General features: G+C 36.5%; 2 protein-coding genes across 3 annotated transcripts; one reads left to right on the top strand and one right to left on the bottom strand.

Annotated features, from left to right (window-relative positions):
- The first annotated feature begins 13,738 nt into the window (after nucleotides 1-13,738).
- Nucleotides 13,739-15,257, top strand: LOC107805948 (uncharacterized). Its single transcript, XM_016630054.2, has 2 exons — nucleotides 13,739-13,895; nucleotides 14,463-15,257. Exons 1-2 carry the CDS (start codon nucleotides 13,881-13,883, stop codon nucleotides 14,928-14,930), a joined length of 483 nt encoding a protein of 160 aa, XP_016485540.1. The 5' UTR covers nucleotides 13,739-13,880; the 3' UTR covers nucleotides 14,931-15,257.
- On the bottom strand, nucleotides 14,461-21,542 carry LOC107805946 (E3 ubiquitin-protein ligase UPL5-like). Of its 2 annotated transcripts, XR_001652552.2 has the most exons (4): nucleotides 19,740-21,535; nucleotides 18,432-19,018; nucleotides 16,597-16,937; nucleotides 14,461-15,568 (listed from the first exon to the last, which is right to left on the bottom strand). XR_001652552.2 is itself a non-coding variant. In XM_016630053.2 (3 exons), the coding sequence occupies exons 1-3, from the start codon at nucleotides 21,400-21,402 to the stop codon at nucleotides 16,674-16,676; spliced, it is 2,514 nt and encodes an 837-aa protein (XP_016485539.1). In that variant the 5' UTR covers nucleotides 21,403-21,542; the 3' UTR covers nucleotides 16,422-16,673. The 2 variants fall into 2 exon arrangements, 1 of the variants encoding a protein (XP_016485539.1); XM_016630053.2 differs by lacking the exon at nucleotides 14,461-15,568 and having other exon boundaries at nucleotides 16,422-16,937; nucleotides 19,740-21,542.
- Nucleotides 21,543-21,947: the final 405 nt, after the last annotated feature.

Genomic DNA, 21,947 nt, shown 5'->3' on the forward strand with positions numbered 1-21,947 from the left:
ACTGAGCCAAAACTCACACTTGGAGAACTTTGCATAAAATTTCTCCTCCCTCAGCCTTTGCAATACAACTCTAAATGCTTGGCGTGCTCCTCCTGACTACGCGAGTATACCAGAATATCATCAATGAATACAATAACAAACAAGTCGAGATAAGGTCGAAACATGTTGTTCATCAAATGCATGAACACTGCTAGGGCATTGGTCAGCCCAAAAGACATTACAAGGAACTCATAATTACCATATCGGGTCCTGAAAACCCTTTTAAGAATATCCAAATTCCTGATCTTCAACTGGTGATACCTTGACTGGAGATCAATCTTGGAGAACACCCTCGCTCCCTGAAGCTGATAAAACAAATCATTAATACGAGGCAAAGGATACTTGTTCTTGATTATGACTTTGTTCAACTGCCTGTAATCAGTGCAGATCCTCATCATGCCATCCTTCTTCTTCACAAATAGAATAGGCGCACCCCAAGACAACATGCTATATGGTGGAATAGAAATGGGCTAAGTGCGCAGCACCAAATCAATACCAAAGTCAATATCTCTGTCCGATGGTATGCCCGACTGGTCTACAAGAAATACATACAAAAAGTCCCTCACTACCGGGACTGAATCAATAGTAAGAGTCTCTGCACTAACATCCCTCAAGAAGGCCAAATAAGAAAGACAACCCTTCCCAACCATCCGTTGGGCCTTCAAAAACGAAATCACTCTACTGGGAACATAATCCGTCGAACCTCGCCACTCAATCCGTGGCACACCCGACATGCCCAACGTCATTGTCTTAGCATGACAGTCCAAAATAGCATGACACAGAAATAACCAATTCATGCCAAATATCACATCAAAATCAACCATACAAAGCAACTCTAGGTCCACTTGGGTCTCCAAACCCCCAATAGCCACCACACACAATCAATATACGTGATCCATAACAATGGTATCGCCCACCGGAGTAGATACACGAATAGATGAAACAAGAGACTCACGGGGCATATCCAAATAACGAGCAAAACATGATGACACATATGAAAAGGTAGAACCAGGATCAAATAATACAGAGGCATCTTTGCCGTGTTGTGAGAACCATGGCCCGATGATGCCCCACGATGAATTGGGCGAGCTGACTGAACATGTTTGAATGGACGACATATGCCGTGTTGAAACTGACCTCTCAAAGGAACACAACCAAAACTACCAAATCCTCGAGACCTCGTGGCCTCCCTCTCATCTCGCTCCTCGCGAAAAACTGACTCAATCTCTCGCGCAATATTAATAACTTGCTCAAAAGTAGCACCTGGCACCCTATCTCTAGTCATAAGAATCTGAAGCTGATATGTGAGGCCATCCACGAACCTCCTGATCCTCTCTCTATCCGTAGGAACCAACTAAACAGCATGATAAGCTAGCTCTGAAAATCTCATCTCATACTGCATCACAGTCATATCATTCTGACGCAACTGCTCGAACTGCCTACGCAGCTCCTCCCTGTGAGACTGTGGCACATACTTCTCCAAAAAGAGAGCGGAGAACTGCTGCCAGGTAAGGGGCGCTGCCCCAACAGGCCTATGCCTCTCATAAACCTCCCACCAAGTAAAGGCAACCCCCGAAAACTGGAAGGTAGTGAACGAGACCCTACTGGTCTCCAAAATACTTGCGGTCCGAAGCATCCTCTAACACTTGTCCAAGAAACCCTGGGAATCCTCGCCCTCTACACCACTGAAAGTCGGAGGCTGAAGTCTACAAAACCTCTCCAATCTATGCTGCTCGTCATCAGGCATGACTGGAACCACATAATCCTGAGCAGGTGCAACCGGCTGGGCTGGAGGTGTCTCCGGTGTCTGAAGTCCCTACACAACCTGCTCAGGTCTGCGAGCGGCGGGAGTCTGGGTGCCTCCCCCGGCCTAAGAAGTAGCTGCGACCGTAGTAACTTAGACCGCCTGAGCCAGGCTAGTGCACACTGATAGAATCTAGGCTAGGGCCTCCTGAAGGTATGGAATAACAATAGGTAGGGCCTCCTAAATGTATGGAATAACAATAGGCAAAGCTGGTGCCTGAGATGGTCCTGCTGAGCATCCTCAACTGGGGCCTGATCGTGAACTGGGGCGGCTGGTGGATCTGCAGGTGTTGCCCCACCTGCTGTGCGGGCTATAGCCCTGCCCCTACCACAGCCTCGACCGCGACCTCGACCTCTAGTGTCCCCAATTGAGGGTACTGGTGGTCGTCCGTCTAGTATGGTAGTACATGTCCTCACCATCTGTGAGAGAATAGAATAATAGAAGTTTAGTTACCAGAATCAACAGATTCGCACAACAAAAATTCAAAAATGTAAAGTTTTTCCTAAAGGTTCTGCAACATTTCGAAGATAAGTGCAGACGTCTCTGTACCGATCAGCAAGACTCTACTAAATCTGCTCATGACTGGTGAGACCTATGTAACCTAGGTTCTGATACAACTTGTCACGACCCAAACCACCTCGGCCATGATGGCACTTATCGCAGTACTAGGCTAGCCGATTTGAAATTTATAACACAAAAAGGGTCTTTTTCTAAATTCATTTACTAATAAGATATTATGACAAATCTTCCTTTTAAACATTTCAAAACAAGCGGTAACAAATTTACAAAATATCAACCATTGTCCGATCCCGGTGTCACTAATCATGAGCCACTAAAATACAATCTGGTACTGTCTACTCAATACAAGATGAGTCTGATAAAAACAAATACTAATAGATAGGAAGGAGAAGGCAAGGCTGTGGATGCCGTGCAGCTACCTTGCTAATTCCGGAAATGCTCTGAAGGAAGGAATAACTCTCGCTCAGATGCCCTGACACCTGGATCTGCACACAAGGTGCAGGGAGTAATGTGAGTACTCCAACTCAGTAAGTAACAATTATAAATAAAGGTTGATTGCAGCGACGAGCATTTAAAAATCATATGCATTTCATAACATAAAACCTCAGTGGAAATAACAAGATCAATCAGTATTTAAATTACGAACATTTCGTAAAAAAGTTGTTTAAAATATTTGTTCAGCATTTAAAGGCTTAGTATGAAAGAAGAGTGAAAACAATAATTTCATAAAACAAGCCCTTTGAGCAAAGTATCACTCATATATATAGCCCCTCGGGCAAGCCTCTCAGTCACACGTGACTCAACTTCCCACAATCAGCACTCACACTTAGCACTTGCTCAATAGGTACCTTATAATAACTGTTGCGGCGTGCAGCCCGATCTATAAATATATAGTCGACTGTGCTCACTAGGGGTGTGCAGACTCCGGAGGGTCTCCTACAGCCCAAGCGCTATATCGCTGCGGCGTGCATCCCGATCCAACATATCGTTGCGGCGTGCAGCCTGATCCCTAACTATCCTCACAATCCGGCCCTAGGCCTCACTCACCTCATCAACCTTACAAGCCACTCGGGCATTTCAGTACAAACTCAGGGAACTCAGCCCAAAACACTTTCATATATTAAAATAGAGTGATGAACATGATTAAATAAACAGGTGTAAACCAAGACTGAGGATAATTCTTTCTATCAAAAAAATGTTAGGATAATAGTAAAATATCCTTGAGGGTCTAAACAGTACGACACAAGGCCCTAAACATGGCATTCAACCCAAGTTAACAGAATCATCTCTAAAACACATAGATATAATATAGAGTTTATCAAAATATGCAATTCTACAGTTTCCACGGGACGGACCAAGTCACAATCACTATGGGTGCACGCCCACACGCCCATCACCTAGCATTTGTGTCACCTCATTTATCAAAATAGTACGAAATTTCGGGGTTTCATACACTTAGGTCTAGATTTACAATCGTTACTTACCTCAAACCGGTCGAAAATCTACTCCGCATGCCCTTGCCTTTCGACTCGGCCTCCGAATGCTCCAAATCTAACCAAAATCAGTATCACATCGTTAATACACGGTAAAGGAACAAAGGCCATACAAAAATTATCAAACTAACTAAAAAATCCTGAAATTGGCCAAACCCGACCCCCAGCCCCATGTCTCGAAATCCGATAAAAATCACAACACTAAAAACTTCTTTCACTCCTGAATCTATACATACCAAAATCATCAAATCGGACCTCAAATGGCACCTCAAATTCCCAATTGAAACTATCCAATTTCAAGCCCTAATCTTTCAATTTCTTCTCAAATTTTTCCCATTAATATCATGATTAAACAATGGAATAATCACCATAAATATAAGATACAAGGCCCAAGTAGCTTACCTCTCTGAAAATACTTGATTTCCTTTTGACATCACAACCCCAAGCTCCAACTCGTCCAAAAATGGTAAAGAAATAGGGAGAAATTCGCGAAGAGAGTCTTTTATACTTTCTGCCCAGCTATTTCCGCATCTGCGGACAATATCTCGCACCTGCGGGCCGCTTCTACGCCCAAAAATCCGCACCTGTGAAAATCACTTAAGTCCTCAGACGCCGCACATGCGCCCCAGGACTCGCGCCTGCGAGCTCGCAGATGAGGTCTAGCCCTCCGCTCCTACGACCAATGTTGCTTCTGCGGCTCGCACCTACAGTCCCAATCCGCAAGTGCGGTTATGACAGAAAACAACAGCTTCAGCTGCAACTCCAATTTCTCCATCTCTCCGATAACCCTTCGAAATTATCCCGAGGCCCTCGGGACCTCAACCAAACCTACCAACAAGTCACCTACCACCATTCAAACTTATTCCAACCTTCGGAACCCTCGATTCATACTTAAGGATTTCTAAACTTCCGAATTTCGCAATGATGCGAAAACCTATCAAACCTCATCCGAATGACCTGAAATTTTGCACACACATAACAAATGACACAATGAACCTACTCCAATTTCCGAAATTCTATTCCGACCTCGATATCATGATTTCCACTGTTGGATGGAAAACTCCAAGCTTTCAGTTTCGCCAATTCAAACCTAATTCTGTCATGGACCTCTAAATTACATTCCGAACATGCTCCTAAGTCCAAAATCACCTAACGAAACTCTCCGAACCATCAGAATTCACATCCGAGACCTTCTACTCATAAGTCAACATCTGATTGACTTTTCCAACTTAAGCTTCTATATAAGAGACTAAGTGTCTCATTCCACTCCTCGACCACTCCGAACCCGAACCAACCAATACGATACGACGAAATATAGGTAAACAATACATAAAGAAGCAGAAATGGGGAAAATGGGGTTGTAACTCAAGAAACGACCGGCCGGATCATTACAAACACGTGTCAAGAATGACCAATCAGCAGTGATTCAATAATGTTCACACCGGATACAACTCTGTGGTCGGATAAGATGTTGATACCGACTATAATGTATGGCTGGATGAGAAGCAATTCAATATATGGTCGTTACAAAAATACTATGATCATAGAGATTCTTCTGTTCTTTATTAGCCTCTGTTAGGCTTTATTACCCTTTATTATTCTTTTGCACTTTTTATTACCTTTTATTGTAGCATTAGTATCGGTGATTAACGAGGCATTCTAAAGCAACTCAAGCTTGTTTCTTCTTCGATTATCTTTACTATGTTTGGACTCTGTTATTTTACTTTATTAAATCAATTCAATCCTCATATTTATAACCATATTACATATATCATTTTTCTGGTAAATAATCGCGAAATGCTTCGTGCAATGACTGACTCCTTTTTTAGTTATAATGAAAGATTAGAAGCCGACAAACCTGATGCTTACGATGATTAAACAAAACAGAACTAATAGCTCAGGTTAAGTATTTCATGTCAAGAGAATTGTCTTGCGATTGCCAGATTTTTCTCACCTCATGTCCACAAAGACATACAACAACATACAATAACATCAACCCAGTAATTATCTTATTAATGGGGTCTGGGAAAGGTAGAGTATAAGCAGACCTTACCCTTACCCCGAAAGGGTAGAGAGACTATTTTCGCAAGACCCTCGGCTCAAAGACAAAAGATCTGTAACAACAACAGAAACCAGATAAATAATATCAGCACCGTAAGAGACAACAAATAAGTGGAAGGACAATAATTATGATAATAATAAAAATCGAAAATAAAAATAAAAATAGTATGATGAACAAAAATCGCTAGCAGTCCTAGACAAAACACTATCAGACTAGCCGGAACAAATGAGGAAAAATGCTCAACTACCCTCTAACCTACAACCCTAATACTCGACCTCCACACCTCCCTATCCAGAGCTATGTCCTCAGAAATCTGAACTTCCGCCATGTCCTACCTGATCACCTCGCCCCAATACCTCTTAGGTCGCGCTCTCTACCTCTTCTTATACTTGTCAAAGCAAACCGTTTACACCTCCTAACCGGGACATCTAGGCTCATCCACCGCACATGCCCAAACCATCTAAGTGTTGCTTCCCGCATCCTGTCGTCCATGGGAGCCACACCCACTCTCTCCCGAATATCTTCATTCCTAATTTATCCAGCCTAGTATGTCCGCACATCCATCTCATAACATCCTTATTTCGGCTACTTTCATCTTCTGAATATGAAAATTTAACTGATCGGTATAATTTAACTGATTATAACATATTATTTATTATTTTATCAGGTTTATAAATTAACGTATATTATAAAAATTTACTTGTAATTATCTCGTAAATGATCAAATTGTATAATTTCTTTTACACCTTTGCCTAGGACAAAGAAGAATGCACCATAATTGAAAAGGATATAATGATGTGTCCAAAAAAGAAAAATAATAAGAAACAAATCAAAAGCAAAAAAGAAGAAACACACGTCACGCAAGTTTGTCGCAGCAAACAAACGAAACAAAGAGGAAAAAAACGACTTTGACAGGACTGAAAACCTTAGGGATGGGTCCCACATCCTTAAATATATTTTTTACTAATGTACTGTATTTAGGTTAAAAAAAATTACAAAAAATTGGAGGAAAAATATAGGTCTGATTCAATATTAAAAGCAGGAGCTTAATGTAACAGACTACTAGCGATTGAACTCGAAAGACATGTAAAAATAAAAATAAAAATAAAAATAAAAATAAAAATACTCGAAAGACATGTTTGCTATGAAGTTCGCTTAAGGCAAATTCCATATCAGAATGAAGCGCGACAAAAGTAAAAAGATAAGTCAGAATTTAACTATCAAGATGTCTTTAAATTGAAGTTCAAATGGACAAAATCATGAGATCTTAAAATGTTCGATCAAAGAAACAATATCTTGATAGTTGAATCTGAGTGGCTACACTGAATTTTGAAAAATATAACATATAGTAATACACAATAGCTAGCCAACTTACTGATATTAATTGTTAGTCTTCTACAAATAAACACTTTAATTGTGCTAATAGTGTAACTCAAGTGACTAGCTCATGATAAATAAGATACGGCTTTTTTCACTTTTAGTCGTGCCAGCAATTATTTATATTAATTGGGCGAATTAATGTATAATTTTTGTATATAACATACATAATGTTTATATATACAAAAAAATATTTTTCGGCTATTATTTTAAAAGCGGCTATACAATATCATTTTTCCAAATAAAGATATCAATTTTCTACTATATAAATAGTACAATTCCAGTACAAGGTCATGAGGTGGAAAATCAAAAAAAGAAATAACTTACTATAGACTATAGAGAGGTGGACAAAAAGTCATGTGAGTATGTTTGTTTCAACAATACTAACATATTAATAGCGTAGATATTCGATACTTTTTCTAAGACATTAAAATTGATTAATAAGAGATTCATGATTGTAACATCCTAACAAATATATCTAATAATTTTTTGAAGGGTTTTTATTCTTTATTATCCAAGTAATTGGTAATAATAATAAAAAAAAAAACTTAAATCTTAAAGTTGTATACTATCATATTACTAACTCTTGAACTATTATATAAATATTATTGTTATTGTTTTTAATCTATTTTCTGGTATTTATGTTGTTATTATTTTTATAGTTTCTGTTAATGGTTCTGATTTTTTTTTTTTTGGCAATCCGCTAGGCAAGCGCCTAGGGTTAGTTTTTTATTAATAAAAGAAAAAAAAATACAACAATTAGAAAAGGTACAAATAATGGGGACAATAGCACCGATATTGTTACACATATGCCTTGGCTATATAATCACTCCTCTACGCCTCACATTGCTTTATGATGGCAGCCTCATGTAGAGGATTCATGGTCTAGCTGCCGGCAAAGTCTCAAGAGGGCATATAATCTCATAGCCGTGTGGATAATGGTTCTGATATATTGTCTTTTTCGTCTCCTTGAATTGAGGGTATATCGGAAATAGTCTCTCTACCCTCGAAATAATATTTGCGTACACTCTATCCTCCCCGGACCCCACTTGTAAAATTTTACCGAATTACTATTGTTACTGTTTGTTGTTGAACTGTTGTATAAATATATCACACTTGCAAAGTGTCAATTTCTCGAGTTTATCGTTTTTGTGACTTATTACAAATGTTCCCAAAAAGCCTTGATGTCAAGACATAGGAGATTGATCATATAAAACACAATTTTTTTTTCTTCTATTCAAATTGCAACTGATTATTCGATATGGGTATTATTAATATGTTAGAAATTTTAAAAAATATATTAGCATTATTTACTTTCCTTTACAAAATAACTTTATCAAAGGATTGTTAGTAATTTCAAATATTTTTTTTTATAAATTTAATCATTCAATATACAAAATTCATCGCAAATAATTTAGGTTTGTGCCTGAAATAACACTGAGGTACAAAACGCTCCCTACATATTTCTATTTTTCTACTAAAAAATATATCTTCTTTTTGTGGGATAAAGAGTATGGACTATAGAAGCCCTATAATTAATATGTCAATATAACAAGATTACATATAAAATTATAATAGTGGGATTAAAAGAATATCAAAGTATTCAAAGGAAAGTAGCCAAACAAAAGAGCCATCACACTTTATACCCTATCTTTAAATAATTAACGTGGAATATACCAACTTGGTTTTGCCACAGTTAATATATTAAAATTCTTAAATGGGTCCCTCTATTTGTATATGAAATTATGAATCGGCCAAAAATAGTAAAAATAATGTTATCAGTAATTCTTTCTATTTTTTTTTATACCTTTACAGAGTAACATGTATATATAGTATACAGCTAAGCTTCTTATCGGAAAGAATCTTGACTAGTCTCATATTTTTTTAAAAATATATTTTTAATAATATTTTAATCTTTCATATAATTAAGGTGTATGTAAATTGATAAGTCATATAATAATGGCTTCAAGCAATCTAAATCAACAAAAGTCTTAAAGCAACTTTAGTTTATAGGATAAGTATTACTACTAATTAATACATTCTTGACTATGGTTTGTGCACTCTAATTCAAGATGTATATTCTGATGACGATTCTTGTTTTTTTTTTTCCCCAATGCTATAGTCCAAAATTTCGTGTTTATTTAATAATAAGGTGTCGTTTGGTATGCGGACTAAATTATCCCGACTTATTTATACCACATGAAAGATGAAATAAAATAATCCCACATTTAATAGAATACGGTAAGATAAGATGAGATATTCTTGATTAAGTCTGGGATTAGATTTATACCTTGTTTGGTCAGAGGTATAAATTTATTCCGAAATAAAATTATACCGCCAACAAAACACAATACAAAATTTAATCCCACCTTATCCTCGTACCAAACAACCCCTAAGAACTATATAATAGTAGTATTTTAGTGATAGAAATGTAGCACTTAATAATTGAAACAAGTGAAAAAAAATATTTTTTTTCTTCTTTATTACTCCATATGTTTCAATTTAAATGACATATTTCGCTTATCGAAAGTCAATTTGACTAAACTTTGAACGTTAAATTGGTTTCGTTCAAGTCAATATTTTAAAATTAAAATTAAAATAATCATAAATTATACGAAAATATTATAAATTATAAAATAATATATTTTAAATTATTGGTCAAACTTTACATAATTTAACTCCGGATAAAATTGAAAACAGAAGAAGTAGAAACTATAGCTTAAGACATTATAAAATAAAATTTAAAACATTTACCTATATGTATTCTCTTCGCACTGATTTCGACATCAATCATATTAAGGACAATATCAAATAGTACAGCCTACTTTTTCTATTCAGAAATATGACAGCATGTCTAACATCATTCAGGTAACAGCATTGTTGTACAATTTATACTAACAAAATAAAGTTTAAACTTTTAAGAATTTCACTTTTAGTGAACACTTACTAATTGGATTAGTGTGACGCCCATGACGAAAGGCGGGTCGATGAGGAGTGATCAAAGAAGAGTTGCATATGACATCTTAGACGAATTTACTTATAAGCATAATACAAGTTTACAAGAGACGCACTTTCAGACTCGATGGTGACGTAGCCCAAGGGAGAAATTTGTGAGGAATGTTACAACTTCTTTGCTTACTATACTAATTTCCTCTTAAAATTTGTGAGTTCTCTTACAAATATTTCTTCCATTTGTATGAGCAAGTGCTTATTACTTAATCACAATCTTTGCTAAAGTTATGATCTATGTTCCTCGGATTTCTTGAAAATATTATCGGGCAGGGGCGAAGCTACTTAGCTCCTATTTTCATCGAAAAATTACACGGTATATATAGGTAAAATATTAGATTTTAGTCGTATATAACATATATTGAACACTCTTTATTCGAGATTTATTATACTTCTTTTAAATTTAAGCACCCTAAATGAAATTCCTGGCTTCGCCACTGTTGTCGGGTGTATATCGGATTCTCCAAAAGTAGTACATTTTTTAAAAATCTGACTATAGTGCAACAACATTTTCGATAAGGAGAGCCTTGTTGTAACTAGTAAAGTTGTTGTCATGTGATTAGGAGGTTATGAGTTCGAGCCGTGGGAACAACCTCTTGCAAAAATACAAGGTAAAACTGCGAATAATAGGCCCTTGTGGTTCAGCCTTTCTCCGAACTTCACGCATAACGAGAACTTAGTGAAAAGTAGGCCCGAGCAGAAATAGAGTGGCGAATGACACAAATCCAGCGTGGCAAAATCAGAGAGGGGAATGCAAGTGGGACCCAGAAAGCACGAGGTGTAGTACCTGGAAAGCATCTCAAGGCATAGGTATGGGCCCACAAGGCCGTAATAAACATATTAAAGTAGGGCCCATTTAGAGAAAGCCCAAAAGTATGTGGGATGAATTGGATTGAAAAAGAATGTGCCACGTCATATTTCTGCTGTGGTATGGGACCCATTTGGACATTTTATGATCGTATTTTATGATAGTGGGGTCCAATTCGGCACCGGCCCTTCACTATTATTTTGGCCTTTACGTTCATTATTCATATCCATTTGTCCACAAATCAGAAAGAAAATCAAGTTGGCTATTTTTTCAAATTCCTAAACATTCTCATTTTGACCATTCTCGTAAAAAACATTTTACTCCATACTATTAGCTAAGGGAAATATCTGGTGAAAATCTTATACTATGATTCACCATATATTTTACTGTTAATAAAAACTGTGCCATGCCGACAGAAAAAAACATAATTTGAATACAGTGTCCGATGGCGGATCCCGGATTTTAAAGTCGTGAATGCTCATCGATAAAAACTTCGAATGAGAAAAAACGAGTTTAGCTATGAGTGCTCACTCAATATTTATCTAAATATTTTTATAATTGATACGCAGATTTACTAAGTCTTGTCAAAGGTAATGGGTATTTGAGCACCCACAAATAACCATGTAGATCTGCCACAGACAGTGTCACGAGTCAATATTTGAAATTTATGAGTTCTGAACTTGTCATCGAACTCACAACTCGTCTTACTGAGTTTGCATTCAAATATTTATATATATTTAATAAATATTACTAGGTTCGTTCGAACCCGTATCTAATACTCTAGGTCTACTCCTCGTTTCAGTTACTTAATATTGATAGTTTCAAGTTATGTGACATAGTTGGACTCGTTACAATGTTTAAGAAAAAAAAAGTACTTTGAAACTTGTGTTTTGAACATGTTATAATATTTGTGTGACGATAGAACCTTCTAATTAAAGGTAAATAAAAAATATAAAGTTAAATTTATTTTTATATAGGAAAATATATTTTTCGAACGGACTAATAAAAAAAATAATATGACATAAAATGAAATAGAGGGCGTAAATATTATCAAGTTGAGTATTTCTTATTCTCGTATAGTCGTGTTAACGTAAGAAACTAAAAGCTTATTTGCAATAGTATTTGCAATTTAACTGCTAATCTATTAGTTTAAGCTTTTCATTTTTTTTCATAAATGTTTAATTTAGTAATTAGTGATGTGTTTACTCTGTCACTACTTTGACAAAATCTTGGTGGTAATTTGTCTGATAAAGTAATGTAGTATCAATAGTTTACAGGATCCAATAAATACATATATTAAAATTATTATAAGGCTGAGTCATTTTGTATGAGTATTTGCATGAATTAGCAATTAGATTAATTCCCTTAAAACAAGAGATTTTGTTGTAAAGATCTAGAATTAAGAAAAAATTAATTAAAAAAGAAATTGGAACAGAAAAAGAAAAGTATATTTAAAAAATTATTAGAACATGAAAGCATGATAGTCTTAGTCACCTACGTGCCCTACTGCACAAAACACAGAAGAAACCACTCAAGAAAAAAGATATCATAGCTGTTTATAGGAAATGGCCTCCACCACCATGTGACTTTGCCATTTCCTAATCAAACAAATGCCTTTAGACAAACTAATAAATGAATTAATAAATAATAAATGAATTAATAAATAATCTTGCGCTCAGGTTACCATCAGTTAAAGATTTGGGAGCCAAATATCCTGAAAACGGCTTTCGGGACTCGTTATAGTCATTACGAGTTCCTTGTTATGTCTTTTGGGTTGACCAATGCCCCAGCAGCCTTTATGCATTTGATGCACAGTGTATTTAATTTGAAGATTTGAGAGTCGAGTTGATGTCAGATTTTGGTAAAATTAGTATGGTGGGACTCGTAGTTGGATGAGGGTTCATATTTCATGACTTTTGTTGGGTTCCGAGATGTGGGCTGACAACCAGCATAAAACCCGTCAATTCATAATGAAGCTAACCTCAACTTATTTGAGGTTGAGTCGTAATTATTATTATTATATGAACTTATTTATATTGTGTTCCAAACTGAATTACGGTAGGTCGACAATCAACATGAAATTAATTAATTTATAATGAATCTTTATAATATAGAATATATTTGAGATATATATGAGATGAATAATGAGAATTTATACAACCGATGTCAACTTGCTTGGGTTGAAACATAGTTATTACTCCCTCCGTTCACTTTTACTTGGCATGTATACTTAAAATAGATTTTCATTTTTACTTGTCGTTTTACGTATATCCAGAGAAGACAATTTTTTCCCCTGTTATAACCACATTATTTATTACTCATTTTAATTCATTTTCTCAAATCCAATAAAATATGCATCAATTAATATGTGTATCATGGTAAATTATGCACTTCATTTATTATTTCTTAAGGGGCGTGAAAAATCAAAATGTGCCAAGTAAAAGTGAACAATTATTTTAATATTAATTTTTTTGGTAAGCATAAAGTAAAGTAAATACATTTACAACTAGACATTTTAATTTTTGGACACCCTTTAAAGTCAGTGATATGAGATGTCAATTTGTATATCCTTCAAGATTCTTTTCTTTTTATTATTTTAATTAATACAGTCGATTTTACTTCCCTATATATAGCTCTCTCATTTGATCCTTTTTCATCACCAATCACAATTAAAAACACTTTGGCCACCTTTGCTTCTTAAGACCCCCTCCATTTCATTATTTTTTCCTCCCCATTTTCTTAGTTTCAACTTTAATTCTTCAATTTCCAATGGCCAGCGTTGAGGTACTTTTATACCAATGTTTTTTTTTTTTTTGGCAATTTTTTTCATCTTTTCTTTCTAAATGAAAACTTAAAATTGATCAAGATCAGTTAGCTAACCTCTTCTTCAACTGATCAGTGCTCTTTTTAAACTTTTCAAGATTTATATTTTACACAATCTGATGAAGTGAATAAAATCTAATGGTTGATCAATATTCTTTATATCTTGAAAATATTATTAGATCATTCTTGGATAAAGGTTTTATAATGAAATATCTTGAGAAGGTCAATGATCACAGCTTTTATATGACCATAGTTTGATATCAAGAATTCAAAACAACATTATTACAACCACGCGTCAACCCCAAGCAAGTTAGGATCACCTATCTGAATCTTCACTGACTATATCACTTCATTTAAGTTCTCTATATTTTCTACTGTCATATAAATCGGTGATCGACCATAAAGATTCCTAGTATATTTAGGAACTAAAGTAAAACATACTAACATGACGATAACATATTCCCAACTAATTGTTATCGCCTATATAGACCTTTTCTCATGAGTTGAAATTTCAAATTTTGTTTGAAGGTTGAATCTGCACCAGTAGCAGCAGTAGAGACTACTCCAGCTGAGGTTGAGGTTCAAACAACCCCAGAGGAAACCAAAGTAGAGGAACCAACCCCAGTTGTAGAAAGCGAATCCGTCGTCGAATCAGCACCAGCACCAGCACCAGTAGAAGAGCCTGCTCCCGCTGAGGAAGCAGCCCCTGCTGCCGAAGAACCCGTGGCTGCAGCAGAACCTGCAGCCACAGAAACAGAGGAGCCAGTTGCGGCAACTGAGGAACCAGTTGCGGCCCCAGTCGCGGAGGCTGAACTTGAAGCAGCCCCTGTTGAGGAACCAGAAACAGAGAAAGCTGTCCCTGTAGCAGAGGAATCAGCTCCAGTAACTGAAGAAGCAGTGGCTGAAGAAACTACAAATGCAGCAGCTGAGGAACCAGTAGCAGCAGCAGAATCTGTTGAAGAGAAAGCAGTTCCAGTGGAGAAAGCTGAAGAGTAAATTCTACTGGAAACTGTCTAAGGAATTTTAGTGAAGATGGGGTTGATGAATGATGGGGGTCTTATTAAAGCTGGTTGTGTTTATTCTGTTTCTTAGTATTTTATTTACTACTATTATTACTACTATATTATTATGGTTACAGTGAGGGCATGTGTTATTTTTAGCATATGCCTAGGTCTAGGTGGTCGGGTGGATACTCCATAGTTTTTTAAGCTATGTTTGTTATCTTGTCCAGGGTTCAGTTTGCTATGGTTTGATTAAGATGATATGAGATTTGATCTCTAGTTTTTTATAATAAAAGGGTCATATCTTTTTTGGTTGTTTTTATCAATGGGTTAATGCTTTCATTCTCTCGATGTTAGCTATCTGATCATCAAAAATTGGATCATTTACTGTTAATATACAACCAAGAAGGCTGTTGCATGCCAACCACAAGGGGATGAAAAAAACTCAGCTTTTCGGGGCAGGCCAATCTTTTGTACCCGTTATTCTCTCGTTATAAAAAAAGCTTGCGAAAAGCACAGACCTGAGTCACTAATGTCGCGGTGAAAGTTAGATCTCATAAAGTCCGCAAAGCTATGGTGTCGCATGTCATATTTTTGATCAAGCAAGAACTTGTAAGGAAGGCCGTCGTTTCCCTTTGGAAAAAGAAAAGAAAAAGTAGATCAGAAGGGTTCAATATGGTGATTGTAAAGCATTCCACAAGCAATAATTTGACAAGTTGTAGATGAAAATGAGAGTCGACAATCCCTCTATATCCTAATCAAATCTTCCTTAAAGATCCATAAAGATAGCTACCAAAAGAAGCCATACATTAAGGTCCTACCTTACATCAATTCTTGACATTTTCAGCCTGATTGGCGAAACATCGCTTGATGTCTCATTCCCACTAACTTATCCCTTCTAACACAAAAATGATAAATGTATATTTGCACAACACAAAAGTTGACAACAATTACAGAATGACAAGGCGCAAATTAATGAGAATGGAAGGTTTCCTAGTGCACTAAATTTCCAACCAAGACGCTGATTAATCGAGTGAAGTTCAGAAGGAATACAGTTCTGAAGCTGTGAGGTATCACATACAATGATATTCAGACGTAGCATAAGTGAAATACAAGCTTACAACTCTCAGTAGTTTTTGTTCTGGAATTTAAGAGAGTTACATTACATGCCTGAATCAAAAAGGGAAATGTTCAATATCTACATCATAAAAGTTAAAAAAAGTATGAAGCACATCAGGCTGTATAAATACATACATATGTGTTTTACAGATACGAACACCTTAAAACAATTAAAAAGGAGTGAGGGGTGAGACTTACCACGCAGAAAAAAATATTAGAAGACTTACCATGCTATACCTCTATAAACGGTTGATAAGGAGGGGGGGGGGGGGGAATCTGGAAAATTACAAAATCTTCAGCCATGTAAACACAATTAATAGGGAAAAAAGAAAAAAAGGAACGAAGACGATTATGCATAGAGAAGATAGAAGGACTGGAACTTTTTTCTTCATTCAGTAGAAGTAAGCCAAGTTCTATTAGCTATTCTAACTTGTCTTAGACTCGTCGGTCTGTGATACATTCAGTTGAAAGTACGACCTTCAGCCATGCAGAGAGGGGTAACAAAAAGAGGACCATAAAAAAGTCAAGTTTCAAATAGGTACCAGGTAGGCATATCCTACTTCATGTACAAGCTGATTACATATCTTATGTGCACTTTCAATCTCAAAATTTGCATATGTCACCGGGTACCAAAGCTGCAACCAACATGCTCTTGGGTGATTATGCAGAGTCGATCTTGCATTATGGCCATGGATTTATAAGGAGGAAAGCATATGCGGTAGAAGCATGTTTTCGCAGAAGGCAAGTGATCATAGGACTCCGAGGTTTTGTAGATGTGAAGTCTAGAAGCCAAACCACCAAAACCCTCTAGAGGCAGATGCTTAATTGAAGTCCAAAAGAAAAGGAGCACCTTTCTCTGCTCAGCAGACATACTCGCAACTATCTGCATGGAAGGAAAGAAACAAATGTTATTGGTATGAATCACATCTCCTAACACTTGGAGGTTTGTCCTTACAATATTCAGAGTGGCGACAACTAATTCCAGTTTGCAATAATCAATTACCTGGGATCCATATCCAATAACCACCAAACTACCTTGGGAATGTATACAGGAAAAGAGAGGAATTGCGTCTTGATATTTAGTGTTACCGTGAATCCTATTTCATTGAGAATCTTATCTTTCCTAACACAAAAAATCTACTTATCTCTCTCTTGTACAGTAGAAGTGCATAAAAACAGATGCCTGAAAGAGAAGGGACTAGGAAGATCCTCGCGTAGCTTATTGCACCATGACATCCACAAACAGCAAATACCAAGACACAAGACTGTCAAATGGTAAAAGAGTAGCTCAAGCAGGTGTGCATGGGCAGCTCAAACTTACATTATCCACTATAAGAAACCATAAAAGCAAGCTACTAAGTAGCAGACAAAGACTACCTTTTGACACTAAATTGTTTATTTGTAATATCATAAAACACAGCCAGTAGGCCTCAATCCAAGAATTCTTTAGCATGACCAATGACACGAATGTACATCCATAACCGGCTCTAGGGAAACCAAAAGAAAGGCTGCAAACTCACTAGACCAAGAGCCTTTACATAGTTGCTTACCCTGATATTTCCTGCACACGAAAAACATATTATTCTCTGTTTAGGCCTTCCAGATGCTCTTCATAGAACCACTGCACCCCACGGGATCATTTCCAATTTTGGCTAGAATGGCGGACATAGGTGTGAGGCAGGGTAGCAACACGCCTAAACGTGTACTCTAAATATTGCTCTATCCTTGCCCCTATCGACAAGGTAACAGACTCACTCATAAAAGTAATTCTTTTCCCTGCTATATATCCTAGCATTGTGTAACCAAAGACATCCTTTCTGCTCTCCTGCTTTCTGCCAATTCTCTCAATTCAACTCTTCCTTCTTCTTTTTCTGACTTATAAAGCTCTAGCTTCTAAGACAAATAGAAAAGGACTGTTTGTTTCATCTTAGTCTGAATAATCGGAGTTCGTATTCAAAGTGTGATATAGATGAGAAAAAGTAACCGTATGCCGCAGGATTACTAATATGAATTGCTGGGTGCGGTTTTTAAAAAAACCATAAGACGCACTTAAGGAAATGTCGTGGAAGATGGGCAAATAAAGTAGGTATATGAGTACAATAAATCCCGTTTATAATGTTCTTGCTATTATTAGATGTTATTCCGGCAAAACATTAGCTACCAGTAGAGAATCTGGTAAAGTAAAAAACCCGATATGAACCTCCCAAACTCCCAAAACAAATGCTTCCCAGTGCAATAGCTTTGAAGGAAAAAAAAAGTTTCTGAGTCAGAAATTTACTGCTTCTACAAATAATGAAGAAAGAGAGTATGAAAGCGTAAAATTGTCAAGTACCAAGTATTATGAAAACATAGTGACTTGCAGATAAGAATCATGTACCTTCCAGAACCATGATATTTGAGGATCACTTTCTTTGTAGCCAATGTAATCTGTATGTGCTTTCCAATCTTCAATAGAAACAGCACTTCCACTCCCATCAAGCATCAAGTCAAGATCTTCAAGATTTAAACACCGAAAAAAGGACTTTTGGATCCTTGAGGTAGTTATATCAGCAAAGCCTCTAGAAAACTGGGCTACCTGCTCAGCAATTGACGAGACAAAACGATGTCGAATAAGAAGATTAACATACTTTATCCTATTCTTACTGTTCACAACAGTATCTTTCCCATTGGGACAAAGCTCAATCACTTTCCTGGACCCCAACTCTTCAAATTCACAAACAAATGTCAAGCCCAGTGTATCTTCATCCACCATCTCTGGATCCATCTCCAGCATCTGCTTGCAGCTACTGTATAAGTATGGATCTGCATCCCTAATGTCTTCCAATGAAATATTCTTTCCAGCCAATAACAAAAAGAACACACGACCAAGCACAACACCGACTTGAATTTTATGCATTAAAGCCAATGCAATCATCCTACCAGAGAAGCGGAAATACTCAAGGTGTAACGGGTCCACCTTAGATGCTGCAAGCACAAATCATAGATGAGCGGTATTCACATTCTAATACAGAGAGTAATATTACTTTTCCGTGATGCATTAAATGATTGGACAAATGATAGTTAAAGCACGACTTCATGTTTTATGGGGCCAAAGACAAAATTACAACATCTCAAGGGTCAAAAGTACTTTCAACATTAGCTTAGAGATTGCTGAGATTGCAAGAGTGTGTTTGCACTGGTTAGATTGGGAGGAGTGTACACAACCAAATTAGAAGTCAATATGGATTATTAGAAGCTTACAGGAAAAAAAATAGGAGTAAAAACCCTTTTAGATCCTAATTATTATTTAAATTAGGTCGTATACCATGATAAACATGAATTCTTAGCTACCAGTTCCTTCATAACTTTTTCCTTGTGGAATACAAGTTCCAATTTGGTTATCTATTATTTGAACATAACAAGAGGTAGGATCCAAGAAAAGATACAAAAACATTTTAACAAGAAGAGATGCTGCAAGGACACAGGTTTCAGGAAAAATTGAATAATGAGACTAGCAACGAGCAACTACATCAAGCAAGCTTAAGGGATATCCACATATCTTGTCATATCCACACAAAATTATCCTCTGTTTCATACCAAAAAAAGTTAGATACTGATACTAGCAAAAATCTGGAGATTTATGAGTTCAAGTGAGAATAAAATGCAAAAAAAAAAAAATGTGTACATAAAGGCACTAAAAGCTTACCTGGATTTGGGAAAAACCTTCTACGATCATTTGGGCAAGCAACGTAGAGAGCATTTTGAGGGTTGAAGATCGCTTGACATACCAATAAAAACCACTCCCTCAATACACCAGGACCAGTAGCTTCTTCATGTTTGAATTCCATAAATAAACCGCCTCGTAGCAATTTGGAATCAGCTTGTCCAATGTACTCGAATGATTCTTCCAACAACTGGGACCTGTCAATGAGCATCTCATGCATCGCCTCGTTTTCGTCTCTAACTTCCGGAAGCATCATCATTGCCAAATGCCTCCTCAACTCAAAATTGGTTACCTCCTTGTGCTCAAGAAGCCAACCATAATCATCAGACTTTTTTGCAAATGAAACTATCAAAAAGCACAATGAAAGCTTTATTTGCCTCATCTTCTGCCAAAATACCTTCTCCAAGCCCTTATACAGTTTTGATATACTATTTAACTCCTTCAGAATTACAAGATACTGAGACCACCAGGGTGCAATAGGTTTGCCTTTTCCATTCTCTTTCAAACCCAACCGGTCTTCCAATTCCCTTAAACACATCTCCATTTTATCGAGCAAATCATAGAAAATATGATGCAAACATTCAATATACTCTTTGTAATACACTCCTTCACTGGTGTCATCCTCTTTCAACGGGAAAGTTATTGGAAAGCGAAATGGTACTTGCCACCGTATTACCTTCTTCACCGGAAGCATAAACACAGCAAAATCACGCACAATGCTAAATGATAACCCTATAAGCTTAGTTGATCCCATTGTCAATTCCAAATCATAAGATAACTTACTTGCTACCTCACGAACAAACGGAAAAACATCTTGCAATGCTAACAACTTCTTAGTTTCAGCCTTGCACCTCGCGATCCCAGTGGACTCTACTATAGCCCCTAAACTACTCCGACATTTATTATACAAACGATCATCAATCCCAACAGCTCCTCTGAGAAGTTTACAAAACTCTAACACTATAGGAACACATCCATTGTACACAGGTACAGGCAACAAACTCTTAAATGAATCAATAAATGAACGAACGGATTCATCAGCACTATTTTTGTTAGCATAATTTGAAGACATATAAAGCATTACCAGAGCTGCAGGAGCAGACGAGGAAATGAAGATTTGGATGTGCTCATATGCTTTTTCAGTACTATCCTTAGGAGTCATAGTTAAAAAATGTATAAGCATTTTTATTATATGATACGAGTTCGAATTAACAGCAGGATAATTGCCTTTCAAAATACCGGAGATTAGTGAAATTAAGTCATTCATGAGCTGCCACGCCTGAGGATGGCCTGTGCTCCGAATTCGGCCTACAAGTTCCAAGCTGGCATCCTTTTGAATACCACAATCCGATAACGTTTGATCCCATTGATGAAGCTGCTTTCCCCGGTAGATTAACCGCTGCTCCACCGCCGGTATTCCGGTGATTAACATGATTTTTTCGTGAACTGATTCTACTGAGTCATTACAATCGGCTTGAATTACCAGCGTTTTGCCGCCGGGAAACAAACGTACAAAAAACTGAATATGTGTTGGAGGGAGATTTTGGTCTTTTCTCATCCTGACGGCGGAAGGAACTGAAACTTCCATTTGATCGGCGGCGAAATCATTGAGCTTACGTTTGTTGTTGTTGTTGTTTAAGCCCATAAATAAATAAATAAATAAATAAATAAATAAATAAAAGAAATTCTGAAACCTAAATTCCAGAGAAATCGGTAGATAAGCTTAATTTGGTTGAAATGGAGAAGACTGAAGAGAGTGTTGCAGAGAAACACTGTTAGAGTGTGAAAAGAGAGGGGAAAAAGGAGTATTTGTATTTGCTGTTACGTTTGATTTTCATAATTTCAATTACACTTTTGGTCCTTTAATTATTAATATATTCCAAATTTGGTCCTTTAATAGTTCGATACTAAGCACATTTAACCTCCAATTTAATAATAATGTGTATTTATAGAACATAATTTACCAGTTATTAAATTGTTTAACAGTTCGTAATATTTGTAAAGATCCACAAGCAAGAACTCAAAAATGTACTCATAATTTGCTTAACCATAAATAACAATGACCAAATTATAAATTTTCTATATTAGAGGAATTAAAAGCAAAAAAAAAATTCTAAAGTTTTATTTTTTCAATTTCAATATACTTTCCAGATATTGTAATCCGATCCAGTATTGATTTTCTTTTATTTT

The sequence above is a fragment of the Nicotiana tabacum genome, chromosome 13 (assembly GCF_000715075.1).
Source record: "Nicotiana tabacum cultivar K326 chromosome 13, ASM71507v2, whole genome shotgun sequence".
In the NCBI taxonomy this organism is placed as follows: domain Eukaryota; kingdom Viridiplantae; phylum Streptophyta; class Magnoliopsida; order Solanales; family Solanaceae; genus Nicotiana; species Nicotiana tabacum.